The sequence below is a fragment of the Salvelinus alpinus genome, chromosome 19 (assembly GCF_045679555.1).
Source record: "Salvelinus alpinus chromosome 19, SLU_Salpinus.1, whole genome shotgun sequence".
Classification (NCBI taxonomy): Eukaryota; Metazoa; Chordata; class Actinopteri; order Salmoniformes; family Salmonidae; genus Salvelinus; species Salvelinus alpinus.
The window spans coordinates 35,167,098-35,182,689 of NC_092104.1; the positions used below are offsets into that span (position 1 = coordinate 35,167,098).

Genomic DNA, 15,592 nt, shown 5'->3' on the forward strand with positions numbered 1-15,592 from the left:
GAAAGCTACTCATTCTACTGTCATTAAGGCAAAGGGTGGCTACTTTGAAGAATCTCAAATATAACATATATTTTGACTTGTTTAACACTTTTTTGGTTACTACATTATTCCATCTGTGTTATTTCATAGTTTTCACTATTATTCTACAATGGAGAAAATAGTAAAAATAAAGAAAAACTCTTGAATGAGAAGGTGTGTCCAAACTTTTGACTGGTAGTGTACATTTGTGAACTTTCTGCAGTTCTACACATTTTACATTGAGGCTAGAGAAAATTGTGCAACTTAATTCAACTAATTCATGCAATTCTAATCATTTGCCATATGGCAGAGATACATTTGCGTCGACGAGGAGACCCGCCTCGCCAGTCGCTGCTGCTGTCATGACCACTACAGTATTAGTATAAATTGAGGCGCCAGTAAGATATGAGTTAGCCCAGTGTCCGGGACAACATTCCGTACTTGGCTTGCGCGCTTCTTTCAAGCCTTAGTCTACATTCGTTGGCCAATAAAGTGGATTACTAACTGCAGAAATGTCGGAGACTGTCAAGCCACTAACTTCATTTTTCATCGAGGACATCTTGTCCATTAAAGAAAAGACACGGCTAAACGTAAGGTGCTCTTCTTCACACAAGTCCAAGGAGGGATACGCTCAATGGAATAACCAACAGCACGATCAGGTATCACAGTCAGCGGAACTTTGCGCAAAGCATACCGCATTTGGAGCGCGGAAAGGTGAGCACATTGGATCTTATTTAGGCTACTTAAAGAAAGTGTAGGCCTATAGGCACATTTATATTTTGACGGTGGTGTCCCAGATTCCCTGGAATCACACACATTTATAAAAGGTCATATTCGATATATGAACCTGTGGAGTAGGCAGCCTGCCTGTCAATTGCCAACTTTTGACGCAAAGCCACCACACCACAAACGGGCTAATCATTACTTTCTTTTACAGATTCCATTGCCAGCTCTAGTTCCAGTATCCCAGATGCTATGAAAAGTTTTACATCAGCGGGCAAACAGAAACGCTCGCGCGCTGCCTTTTCGCATCTGCAAGTGCTAGAACTGGAGACTAAATTTAACCACCAGAAGTACCTGTCCGCTCCTGAAAGAGCCAATCTTGCTAACACGTTGAGATTGACGGAGACGCAAATTAAAATCTGGTTTCAGAACAGAAGATACAAAACCAAACGCAAGCAGCAAGCTACGGAGTACTGTAAGAATTTATTTCAAAAGTCAGAAGGACTAAATACAGAGGACGATTTAGTCAGAGCATCACTTCTCACCACGTTGTACAAAACATATCAATTCCGACCATATGTGTATGACTTTAATCGCACATGGACACCAACACTGTGGTGAACATTAAATCTACTGGATAATATTAATGTCAATATGGTCACTATTCCTTATGAGGGAGCATGTTAAGCTAATTATGTAACATAGGTATTTGATCTACTTTTCTATGGCTATACACTGTAACCTACCTATGTCATAAACTGTCAGCTGTCATTTTCTTATTTGTAGCCTATACCTCTATAAGTATGTTATCACGGCAAAAATAATTATTTATTAGTTTTTTTCCTGAAAATGTATGTTGCAAGAAAATAAAGAGTGACTGATTTGAAGTTGAGACTAAGTAATTCAAATGATATTGCAGTGTCAAGGTCTATGAAAAGTTTTGCCAGCTGTAGTAATAGAAATCGTGCTAAATTTGTCAGTACCCATGCAGCTCACCATTTCATTTAGAGAGTAGCCTAGTTATGGTTATTAAAAATGAAACAGTGTTTACTCAAGTTGACTCTTTCCATGTTGCTGAGTTACAGCTAAGCAAGCATAAATGGCACTATTCTGAGCTCTGAGATGATTCAGATAAAGAACACTATGTACTGGGCCATGGCTAGTTGTGGAAATAAAGTATGACTCAACAGTTATTTTGCCATTTCTTGACAAACACCTCTCCCTGTGCGAGCCATGAGTGTCGCTTTAAACTGAATGTATATACTTACATGCAGGAATGAATGCTTGAAATAGGGTCTACAGAAACTGTTGCTCGAGGCAAACAATGGTTGTACCTGTAGTTAAACTCTGATAATACTAGCAAATTGCATGAGCAGATAAGGGTTTGGCTGGAAAACCTGAGTGATGAGGGCCTTCTCTAAACAACTATGCTTGTCTTCTTTAACAGATAAATAGCCCCTATCCATCAATTTAAACTGAGACTCGATTCGACATCAACTTGTCTTTAAAAAAAAACTAGAGTCTAAACCCTGTCTAAGCCGGGGAGGGGTTCTACTAAACCAGTGGTTCCCAAACTTTTTAAAGTCCCGTACCCCTTCAAACATTCAACCTCCAGCTGCTTACCCCCTCTAGCACCAGGGTCAGCACACTCTCAAATGTTGTTTTTTGCCATCATTGTAAGCCTGCCACACACACACTATACGATACATTTATTAAACATAAGAATGAGTGTGAGTTTTTGTCACAACCTGGGTCGTGGGAGGTGACAAAGAGCTCTTATAGGACCAGGGCACAAATAATAATAATCAATAATTTAGCTCTTTATTTAACCATCTTACATATAAAACCTTATTTGTTCTTCAAAAATTGTGAATAACTCAACACAGGTTAATGAGAAGGGTATGCTTGAAAGGATGCACATAACTCTGTAATGTTGGGTTGTATTGGAGAGTCTCATTCTTAAATCATTTTCCACACAGTCTGTGCCTGTATTTACTTTTCATGCTAGAGAGGGCCGAGAATCCACTCTCACATAGACACGTAGTTGCAAAGGGCATCAGTGTCTTAACAGCGCAATTTGCCAAGGCAGGATACTCTGAGCAGAGCCCAATCCAGAAATCTGGCAGTGGCTTCTGATTAAATTCAATTTTCACAGAACCGCTTGTTGCAATTTCGATGAAGCTCTCTTGTTCCGATATCGGTAAGTGGACTGGAGGCAGGGCATGAAAGGGATAACAAATCCAGTTGTTTGTGTCATCCATTTCGGGAAAGTACCTGCGTAATTGCGCACCCAACTCACTCAGGTGCTTCGATATACTACATTTGACATTGTCCGTAAGCTTGAGTTCATTTGCACACAAAAAAATCATACAATGATGGAAAGACATGTGTGTTGTCCTTGTTAATGCAGACAGAGAAGAGCTCCAACTTCTTAATAATAGCCTCAATTTTGTCCCGCACATTGAATATAGTCGCGGAGAGTCCTTGTAATCCTAGATTCAGATCATTCAGGCGAGAAAAGACATCACCCAGATAGGCCAGTTGTGTGAGAAACTCGTCATCATGCAAGCGGTCAAGTTTTTATATATTTTTTAATGTGAATCACATTTTTATTTGGCGTACCCCCGACGGCATTGCGCGTACCCCAGTTTGGGAATACCTGTACTAAGCTATATGGGGTTGTTTTAAGAAGGTCATACCAAGGATCATTTAGCTGTTTGATTTTTAATTACGACCCCTTGAAGTATCAAAAAAATATTCAAAACATGTATTTGATGAAAAAATATTTTTGTCCTAACTGCTATTAGCCCATACAAACGCATTGAATAACAGATTCACTACATGGAACAACTGATAGTCCCCCCCAAAAAATCTAAAGGAAGTTTGTTATGAAGTGTCTGTCCTATATCTGAGAGATATAAGAAAGATCAGGAAACATTACTATATATTTTTTTTTACATGTATTTAACCCTTTTTATTTGGCACTAAACCTTGTCTATATATACACTTCCATTCATTTTTTCAACTGGTACTGGGGGACCTTCTGAGGAGTGGGCTTCCTAGAGCAAAACAACAGACATGTATGTGTTCGTGAGAGTCTCATCTTTCCATAGAGGGATCATAATAGTTCGGACACTACAGACGATTTTGTAAGACCAATTTTCCGGATGTCTCACCGTCGGACAAATACCGCTCTAGCTCTGTCACCTTTCACCGCAAATGTGGAAGTGTTACATAAGAGGATGCGGTTGATTGAGACACATCCCATGCAACAAAAACATATCTCTAGTTTAAACTGACAGATTTTTATGGGGATGTTTGTATTATGCTAATTAGATCTCCACGGTGGCTCGGAAATCGACCTTAGTTAATTGACCTATACTGAAGGCAGTTCCTCAATGTGGTGACTACGTGAAATGTGAAATGGTTTCCCCCACAATCACACTTGAGACAGGCAAGGGATGTGAGACAGGCAAGGGATGGACACATGGAGCTATGGGGGAAATCAAAGTTAGTGTATCCTTCAGGATCAAATATGGGGTAAAACTGCCCACAATTAAATGGTTGTTGAGTTAAGCATGTGACTCTCGCATGGCAGCCAGGCAATCTTACACGTAATTGTGGTGATACTTTGGTAACATTTTAATTAAGGTGCATTTTTATAATGGTTTATGAAGGTTTTGCAAATGCTTTATAAGTAGGCTACTATAGTTAGTTTTTGTTTATATTTTATAAATCAGTAATAAACACTTATAACATATTTGATGATGGAACAGGACCAGGAAATACAGATACTGTAGGTAGCCACACCTTCAGCATAAAAAACAACATCTATCTAGGAAATGTCTTGTCTAGATCTGTCTCTCTCAGACATTATTGTTGTCCTGTCCTGACGTCAAATTGATACACAAGATAGCACTATTGTCCTTGCCACTAGCATGTGGTTATGTGTAAAACAGAGCCACCCAAACTGTATTTCTCAGCAATGTCAAGCCAGTTAATAATAGCAATCTCTGTACTGACAATGTTTTCATTGAGATAGGCAGGGTAGCGTAAGGGTAGCCTAGAGTAAGATATCATGGTGAAAAATGGAATGCCACCCACTCACCTCTGTGGCAGCCATGGAATGTACTCTCTCCAGTTGACTGTTTCAAGCAAACTCTGAAATCCATGGCTTGTATTTGGTGCCTCCTCACCCCACTCAATCACATAGCCTCCTGTAGGCATGTTGCCAAAGGGCAAGGGTCTCGCTTTTATCAGCAGAGACAGAGACACTGCTTTCCCAAGCCTGAGGTCTCAGTGTCTGGAGGGGCTGTCTACTACTCCATCTCAATTTAGCTCAATGTACCTTGATTGTCATTGGCCTGTTCTTGTGACTCATTGTACATGACTCAGACGTGTTTTGAGTTGGTGGTTGTGTCCTCCAGAAGCCCCTCTCCTGGTGCTCTCCTGGACAGATGAGTTCTCATCCATGACACTCAGAGTGAGGGCAGGAACAATGGGCCATGACGCTGAGTCAGACCAAGCAGCATTCACCTGCAGCACAGGCCCACTCTGATCCCCTCCCCTGATAACCACTGGTTCCCCTTGCTCTAGCAGAGCCTGTCTTGATTTGATCTCAGATACAAAGAGGGTAGTGGGTGCAATGCATTTTTATCATCCCAGTGTAGTCAAAATTCTGTTTTCCTGTGTGAATCGTATCATATGTACAACAGCTGATGAAACTAACTGTAAAAGTATGAAAAAAAGTGATCAGTGTCATTTCCTATTAGTTGCTGGTTGAAAAAACAATTTACACAGGACCTTCTAGTCAGCAGGTTGTTCTTGGTTAGAGTTTTGGCCTGCCTGGTGACATCACCAGGCGTAATAAGTTAATAGACCAATAACAAAGAGCTATCCAAACGTCTCTGCCAATTACAGCTAGTTTTCAGGTTACATATCCCTTCCATTAGGCTCCTCCAATTAGGGCCATCAGTTAAACCACTCTCAGACAATCCTAGCAAAATTCATGCTTGAAATGTCTTTTTGTGCTAAAAAGCTATTTTTGTTTCTTAATTTCAAAGGAAAGATATTTTTATTTTTTTATTTTTTATTGATCCATTATTTTACCAGGTAAGTTGACTGAGAACACGTTCTCATTTACAGCAACAACCTGGGGAATAGTTACAGGGGAGAGGAGGGGAATGAATGAGCCAATTGTAAACTGGGGATTATTAGGTGACCATGATGGTTTGAGGGCCAGATTGGGTTATTACAGTAAGGTACTTAATTATTACCCAGAAATGATTTGATATTGAGATAAACGACTGCATTGGGCCTTTAAACAAACATGCAGAGAACAACATTTCAAAGAACAATACAAGGTAATTGTCATTCACAATATTTACAGCATAACTCAAATGGAACTGCAAGAGCCACTCAGCCAGACTGAAATTAAATAGTTTATGGATAAACAGGATTAACTTTAACTCTAATGAAGAGTTTGACTTATTTCACAATGTTTTTAAAGGTCAGGCAGAGTTTAAGAATGAGTGTCTCAAAACTCAATCGACTTTCATTACGTTTTGATAGAGCCATCGAATGACTACCGACATGCTCTTTAAGTAATTACCCAGTGGCGACCCGTCATTCAGGGCAGAGCCTCACCTGTTTTGAGCCCCACATTTTTAGATAAAAAAAAAAGTAATAATATATATATACATTTAAAAGAAATTGGGCTTGCCTGTTTTGCATGTTATTTTGCCATTAATACGTGTCACATATCAGTTTGCAAACAATGTACAAAAATATATATCTCATTGAGTTAATAAAGCCGCATACAAACATGGTCTCTTTTTTGTTTTCTTGAGTGAGGCAGCTCAAAAATGCAGGTGTTTCAGCCTAGCTCAGTGCTTTCTGTGGCGGTGCGGCGAGCCAGGAGAAAATAGGAGCATTGTGCCGTGATTGGCTCAGTGTTCTGTCACTCATGGGGACATTACATCATTGCCAAGTTTAAGTCCTTAGTAAGGGTAAACATCCAAAATGTCAACCCTTTGGGTTAGCTAGCAGTCATCATCATGAATCAAGTCGACATCGGCCATTGGACATAAAGATTACACAACAAGTTGGAAATCGCATATTCAACAATAAGTGGTTTGTAAGGAATCAGTGGCTAAATGCAAGCATTGCAAAGCAACCATTAACGTTAGCCTGCTATTCAATGGAGTGGAGTGGAGTGGCTGTGTGTTTTTATATTTCAGAGTTCCCACCATAAATCCAGAGAATGCCAGACTTTGATGACAAAGTTTGATGACAAAATTAGCCCACAAAGTACCGCCGCGCCAACTTCACAAGGTGAGTCCAAAAATATATTGTATGCTGCTGCATAAATGATGTGATATGCAAGGGAGATATGCATACTATAGCTAAGAAAGTAATACTAAGTTTATGTTGTATAGTAAGCTGTTAATAGCCCATGTGCCTCACTCTAATAATTTGGTCTATTTTCACCAACGCGGTATTGTAAACACATCGTTCGTGGCCGGTGTGTGCTTGTTTGCAAACTTTTTTTGTAACTTACAGCTTTGACAGTGCTACTGATAATAGTGGTGGCGCTTGGCTTGCACGTGCAAATTCACCACACACAACATTCTATAATAGAATTGTGCTATTTGATGTGTCAAATTAAAAGCTTATTTAACGCGTCAAATAGTGTTATATGACATGTATCTTTTTTGACACGGAAAGACCCAAATGCCGTTCAATGTGCCTCACCCTAATAATCTATTTCACTTCTTAATTTCCCCTACTGTTCAACTTGGTGGTGTACATGTAATCATCGAATATTGAAAGAGCTTTCATTGTCTGCTTATATGCCCCCTTTATTTATCCTACGGTTCTGACTTGGTGTAGAGGGAGAACACTGTAAGAACAGCCAATGTTCTGAATTCTGTCGCTGTACATTTCAAAAGTGCTAAACAAATAGTTATATTGACTACGTCCGTCGTCGCTCGCTCATTAATGTCTTAATCGAAATTACGGATTGCATCTTATCCGCTTGTCGTCCCCTTATGCCATAGTTTGTACATCTCAATTGTCAGTAGAAACCACATTAGTTGAACAAGTCAGCCATATCAGCTATGTTTTTTTAAAGGCGGTAAATGAGGCTGAATGAACTGTTTCGCTCCCAGACAAGGCTCCGCTGATAGCCAGGTGTAGCAGTGGTCAGGTGTTGGGACTGCTGTTGGGACAGATTTATGTAAGCCCTAACAATTTGTGGGCACCGTTTGTCACCGTTATAGTGCAATTAATGTATTGCTTCGTGTTGTGTAGTGTAGTGGCTTTTCTGGCATGCATCCCAATATGTTGTTGTTGTTTGCCCCACCAAGATTTACATGCTAAAATCATCACTGGAAGCACCCTTCATCCATCATTGAAGAGGTAATAAAGATTTTTCCATTTGGATATTGGAGAGATTGCATTAAAAAATATATATGAAATCGACATCACTTTACTTACAGCGCATTTGGAAAGTATTCAACCCCATGATTTTTTCCACATTTTGTTACGTTACAGTCTTATTCTAAAATTGATTAAATTGTGTTCTCCCACTCATCAATCTACACACAATACCTCATAATGACAAAGCAAAAACATTTTGGGGACATTTTTGCAAATGTATAAATAAATTAAAAAAAATATCACATTTACATACTGTAAGTGTTCAGTCCCTTTACTCAGAACTTTGTTGAAGCACCTTTGGCAGCGATTACAGCCTTGAGTCTTCTTGGGTATGACGCTACAAGCTTGGCACATCTGTATTATGGGTAGTTTCTGACATTCTTCTCTGCAGATCTTCTCAAGTTCTGTCAGGTTGGATGGGGAGCGTTGCTGCACAGCTATTTTCAGGTCTCTCCAGAGATGTTCGATCAGGTTCAAGTCTGGGCTCTGGCTTGGTCACTCAAGGACATTCAGAGACTTGTCCCGAAGCCACTCCTGCGTTGTCTTGGCTGTGTGCTTCGGGTCGTTGTCCTGTTGGAAGGTGAAACTTCGCCCCAGTCTGAGGTCCTGAGCGCTCTGGAGCAGGTTTTCATCAAGGATCTCTCTGCACTTTGCTCCGTTAATCTTTTCCTTGATCCTGACTAGTCTCCCAGTCCCTGCTGCTGAAAAACATCCCCACAGCATGATGCTGCCACCACCATGCTTCACCGTAGGGATGGTGCCAGGTTTCTTCCAGACGTGACGCTTGGTATTCAGGTCAAAGAGTTCAATCTTGGTTTCATCAGACCAGAGAATTTTGTTTCTCATGGTCTGAGAGTCCTTTAGGTGCCTTTCGGCAAACTCCAAGCGGGCTGTCATCTGCCTTTTACTGAGGAGTTTATGCCACTCTAGCATTAAGGCCTGATTGGTGGAGTGCTGCAGAGATGGTTGTCCTTCTGGAAGGTTCTCCCATCTCCACAGAGGAACTCTGGAGCTCTGTCAGAGTGATCATCGGGTTCTTGGTCACCTCCCTGACCAAGGCCCTTCTCTCCCGATTGCTCAGTTTGGCCGGGTGGCCAGCTCTAGGAAGAGTCTTGGTTGTTCCAAAATTATTCCATTGAAGAATAATGGCGGACACTGTGTTCTTGAGGACCTTCAACGCTGAATACATTTTTGGGGTACGCTTACCTAGATCAGTGCATCGACAGAATCCTGTCTCAGAGCTCTAGACAATTCCTTTGACCTCATGGCTTGGTTTTTGCTCTGACATGCACTGTCAACTGTGGGACCTTATATAGACAGGTGTGGGCCTTTCCAAATCATGTCTAATCAATTGAATTTACCACAGGTGGACTCCAATCAAGTTGGGGAAACATCTCAAGGATGATCAATGGAAACAGGATGCACCCGAGCTTAATTTCGAGTCTCATAGCAAAGGGACTGAATACTTATGTAAATATTTAGCAAATATTTCTAAAAACCTATTTTCGCTTTGTCATTATGGGGTATTGTGTCTAGATTGATGAGGACTTTTATTTATTTACCAATTTTTGAATATGTGGAAAAAGTAAAGTGGTCTGAATACTTTCCGAATGCACTGTAATATCTGGTAGATTTAAATAATTATTTGAAAAATAATCCCACACTAAAACAAAACATTTGTGAGGAACACAGCAACAAAGTGAAGTTTTAGCTATAAGAGTAGCCAGACAAACAGAAAAAGAAATGAGGACAACATCCTCCAAACAGTGCTGATAAGATGACATGGTCTGGGGCTGTATGAGGAAGGGGTATGTTTACAGTTGCACAACTCCAGTGTCGACAGAGGTCTGATCCAGTTCAGATAACCAAAGCCTTTATCTGGAGGTTTGAAGAGGCCATGCCAATAACCTGTTTGAGACCGATAACTAACTCACTGAGCTTAGGTTCCTCCTCAGGCAACGTACCCAACATGTTACATACAGTGGTATTTAACTGGTAACCCCAATATCAAATATAGGGATCATATCCCCATCTCAATGACATGCTGTGAAATCAGCTTCTTGATATGCCACACCTGTCAGGTGAATGGACTCAATGACATGCTGTGAAATCAGCTTCTTGATATACCACACCTGTCAGGTGGATGGATTATCTTGGCAAAGGAGAAATGCTCACTAACATGGATGTAAACAAATTTGTGCACAACACGGAATAAGCTTGCAGTAACCTGTTTACAAATAATGTGTAACTGTACGGTTATAAAAAGTGTAATACTTACATGGTTACATTGAATAAAAATATAAACGCAACATGTAAGGTGATGTTTCATGAGTTGAAATAAAAGAAAGCAAACATTTTCCATACGCACATACGCAAGCTTATTCCATACGCAAGCTTATTCCGTGTTGTGCACAAATTTGTTTACATCCATGTTAGTGAGCATTTCTCCTTTGCCAAGATAATCCATCCACCTGACAGGTGTGGTATATCAAGAAGCTGATTTCACAGCATGTCATTGAGTTGGGGACAATAAAAGGCCACTCTAAAATGTGCAGTTTTGTCACACAACACAATGCCACAGATGTCTCAAGTTTTGAGGGAGTGTGCAATTGGTATGATGATTGCGGGACTGTCCACCAGAGCTGTTGCCAGATAATTGAATGTTAATTTCTCTACCATAAGCCGCCTCCAACGTTGTTTTAGAGAATTTGGCAGAACGTCCAGCCGGCCTCACAACCACAGACCATGTGTAATCACGCCAGCCCAGGACCTCCACATCCGGCTTCTTCACCTGCGGGATCGTCTGAGACCAGCCACCTGGACAGCTGATGAAACTGTGGGTTTTGCACAACCGAAGTCAGAAACTGTGTCAGGGAACATCTTCTGCATCATCTCGTCGTCCTGTCCAGGGTCTTTTTTTTCAACAATTGTTTACAGACAGATTATTTCACTTATAATTCACTGTATCACAATTCCAGTGGGTCAGAAGTTTACATACACTAAGTTGACTGTGCCTTTAACAGCTTGGAAAATTCCAGAAAATTATGTCATGGCTTTGGAAGCTTCTGATAGGCTAATTGACATCATTTGAGTCAATTGGAGGTGTACCTGTGGATGTCTTTCAAGGCCTACTTTCAAACTCAGTGCCTCTTTGCTTGACATCATGGGAAAATCAAAAGAAATCAGCAAAGACCTCAGAAGATAAATTCTGGTTCATCCTTGGGAGCAATTTCCAAACGCCTGAAGGTACCACGTTCATCTGTACAAACAATAGTACGCAAGTATACACACCATGGGACCATGCAGCCGTCATACCACTCAGGAAGGAGACGCGTTCTGTCTCCTAGAGATGAATGTACTTTGGTGTGAAAAGTGCAAATCAATCCCAGAACAACAGCAAAGGACCTTGTGAAGATGCTGGAGGAAACAGGTACAAAAGTATCTACAGTGGGGAGAACAAGTATTTGATACACTGCCGATTTTGCAGGTTTTCCTACTTACAAAGCATGTAGAGGTCTGTAATTCTTATCATAGGTACACTCCAACTGTGAGAGACGGAATCTAAAACAAAAATCCAGAAAATCACATTGTATGATTTTTAAGTAATTCATTTGCATTTTATTGCATGACATAAGTATTTGATCACCTACCAACCAGTAAGAATTCCGGCTCTCAAAGACCTGTTAGTTATTCTTTAAGAAGCCCTCCTGTTCTCCACTCATTACCTGTATTAACTGCACCTGTTTGAACTCGTTACCTGTATAAAAGACACCTGTCCACACACTCAATCAAACAGACTCCAACCTCTCCACAATGGCCAAGACCAGAGAGCTGTGTAAGGACATCAGGGATAAAATTGTAGACCTGCACAAGGCTGGGATGGGCTACAGGACAATAGGCAAGCAGCTTGGTGAGAAGGCAACAACTGTTGGCGCAATTATTAGAAAATGGAAGAAGTTCAAGATGCCGGTCAATCACCCTCGGTCTGGGGCTCCATGCAAGATCTCACCTCGTGGGGCATCAATGATCATGAGGAAGGTGAGGGATCAGCCCAGAACTACACGGCAGGACCTGGTCAATGACCTGAAGAGAGCTGGGACCACGGTCTCAAAGAAAACCATTAGTAACACACTACGCCATCATGGATTAAAATCCTGCAGCGCACGCAAGGTCCCCCTGCTCAAGCCAGCGCATGTCCAGGCCCGTCTGAAGTTTGCCAATGACCATCTGGATGATCCAGAGGAGGAATGGGAGAAGGTCATGTGGTCTGATGAGACAAAAATAGAGCTTTTTGGTCTAAACTCCACTCGCCGTGTTTGGAGGAAGAAGAAGGATGAGTACAACCCCAAGAATACCATCCCAACCGTGAAGCATGGAGGTGGAAACATCATTCTTTGGGGATGCTTTTCTGCAAAGGGGACAGGACGACTGCACCGTATTGAGGGGAGGATGGATGGGGCCATGTATCGCGAGATCTTGGCCAACAACCTCCTTCCCTCAGTAAGAGCATTGAAGATGGGTCGTGGCTGGGTCTTCCAGCATGACAACGACCCGAAACACACAGCCAGGGCAACTAAGGAGTGGCTCCGTAAGAAGCATCTCAAGGTCCTGGAGTGGCCTAGCCAGTCTCCAGACCTGAACCCAATAGAAAATCTTTGGAGGGAGCTGAAAGTCCGTATTGCCCAGCGACAGCCCCGAAACCTGAAGGATCTGGAGAAGGTCTAGATGGAGGAGTGGGCCAAAATCCCTGCTGCAGTGTGTGCAAACCTGGTCAAGAACTACAGGAAACGTATGATCTCTGTAATTGCAAACAAAGGTTTCTGTACCAAATATTAAGTTCTGCTTTTCTGATGTATCAAATACTTATGTCATGCAATAAAATGCAAATTAATTACTTAAAAATCATACAATGTGATTTTCTGGATTTTTGTTTTAGATTCCGTCTCTCACAGTTGAAGTGTACCTATGATAAAAATGACAGACCTCTACATGCGTTGTAAGTAGTAAAACCTGCAAAATCGGCAGTGTATCAAATACTTGTTCTCCCCACTGTATATCCACAGTAAAACAAGTCCTATATTGACATAACCTGAAAGGCCGCTCAGCAAGGAAGAAGCCACTGCTCCAAAACTGCCATAAAAAAGCCAGACTACGGTTTGCAACTGCACATGGGGACAAAGATCGTACTTTTTGGAGAAATGTCCTCTGGTCTGATGAAACAAAAATAGAACTGTTTGGCCATAATGACCATCATTATCTTTGGAGGAAAAAGGGGGAGGCTTGCAAGCCGAAGAACACCAACCCAACCGTGAAGCACGGGGGTGGCAGCATCATGTTGTGGGGGTGCTTTGGGGCAGGAGGGACTGGTGCACTTCACAAAATAGATGGCATCATTTGGAAGGAAAATGATGTGGATATATTGAAGCAACATCTGAAGACATCAGTCAGGAAGTTAAAGCTTGGTCGCAAATGGGTCTTCCAAATGGACAATGACCCAAAGCATACTTCCAAAGTTGTGGCAAAATGGTTTAAGGACAACAAAGTCAAGTTATTGGAGTGGCCATCACAAAGCCCTGACCTCAATCCCATAGAACATTTGTGGGCAGAACTGAAAAAGCATGTGCGAGCAAGGTCTACAAACCTGACTCAGTTACACCAGCTCTGTCAGGAGGAATGGGTCAATATTCACCCAACTTATTGTGGGAAGCTTGTGTGAGGCTACCCAAAACATTTGACCCAAGTTAAACAATTTAAAGCCAATGCTACCAAATACTAATTAAGTGTATGTAAACTTCTGACCCACTGGGAATGTGATGAAACTATACTATTATTCTGACATTTTACATACATTTTTTACTAGTATTAAATTTCAGGAATTGTTGAAAAACGGAGTTTAAATGTATTTGGCTAAGGTGTACATACACTTCCGACTTCAACTGTATCTGTGACCAACAGATGCATATCCGTATTCCCAGTTGTGAAATCCTTAGATAAAGGCCTAATGAATTTATTTCAATTGACAAATTTCCTTATATGAACTGTCACTCAGTAAAATCTTAGAAATTATTGAATGTTGCGTTTATATTCTTGTTCAGTGTAGTTTCACTATGCATGTTTCATAGTCTAACAATAAGTTGTACTGTACAGGTGCTGCTCGCTTATGGTTTCTCATTATTATGTCAATGTGAAGTCAAATCTAAACAGATGTTCTAAATGAAAGAATAACTGTAAAAATGATGACTACATCCCCATTCAAGTGCTCAAAAAGTGGTCTCCCATCATCTCTAGTAAGCTATATTTTGTGAACAAGGCCCTTGGAGGACACAGGTAGTGAAGAGGAGATAGCATCTGTTTTGACGAATTAGAAATCTGACAGTATCTCTCAGTGTGTCTCTGGCAACATGGTGTAAAAGAACATGCCCATCAAGATAAAGGAGCTTGTTGACAGCCATAGCTGAAGGTTAGAACTATAATAACCCCACGTGCTATTGTGTAGCCTGCACTTCCAGGAGCTGTGAGGGACATGGTACATTGATTTACAAACACAGTAGAGTAAAACAACCTCCTCCCTGTCTGTCTCTTCCTCCACATCGTATTTCTTTATGCTCAGACAGAGGGAGTGTCTCTCCGCCACCGGTAGTCTTTTCCAAAGTCAAAGATGAGGGGTTGAAAAGGGGGAGGTCCCAATGCACCTTCCCAAACAGAGGCTCATAAGCCCCCATCGTAACATGGAGCCATCAAAGCATACCATGAGTACCATGAGTACATAGTTGCCATACTGTAGAAAGAGGATCTGCATGGAAACAGAGGGACACCACATAATTTTAATACTCATGCCTGTGATATCAATAACGAGGAAATAAATGTTGCTTTGAAGTATATCTATGACTATAAAGTGAAGTGAGAGTTCATGGAAATGTGCCCCTAATGTCTGAACAGAAACAAATAGACAGAATGAAAATTTTTACAAAAAATACCTGCACTTTTCCTCTGTGCTTTAACGGTCTGTCCTATCTCCCCGTGAATATGATTGGCCCTTAAGATTCAGCACATAGTGTTGTCGTGACGCCATCATGCTGCTCTTCATGGTACCCACTCATACTTTGGAAAACAAAGAGATTACTTCCTTTACTGAACTCCACCACAAAGACAGGCATTGTCAGTGCTCCAATATGCCGTGACTGGCTAACAAATTTGCTGGAGCTGATAGTGGTTTAAATCAGCCCTGATCGTTGCACAAAGGAAGATTCATAAACTTCCCTGGACAGCAGTGAAACTGGATCCCTAATGTACGTACCATGGCACCAGCACAGCTCCTTTTTTTCTCCCATCAGCAGATATACTCTTGCATCCGACTCGTCAGATGGTTGTCATTGATTTTATGCCCTGTCCTTATATTATGTGTGAGTGG

The 15,592-nt window shown here is 41.2% G+C and overlaps 1 protein-coding gene across 1 annotated transcript; it reads left to right on the plus strand.

The window, feature by feature from the left end:
- Nucleotides 1-397: 397 nt before the first annotated feature.
- Nucleotides 398-1,512, plus strand: nkx3-1 (NK3 homeobox 1). The gene is made up of 2 exons (XM_071354232.1): nt 398-732; nt 956-1,512. The coding sequence occupies exons 1-2, from the start codon at nt 531-533 to the stop codon at nt 1,360-1,362; spliced, it is 609 nt and encodes a 202-aa protein (XP_071210333.1). The 5' UTR covers nt 398-530; the 3' UTR covers nt 1,363-1,512.
- The last annotated feature ends 14,080 nt before the right edge of the window (nt 1,513-15,592 follow it).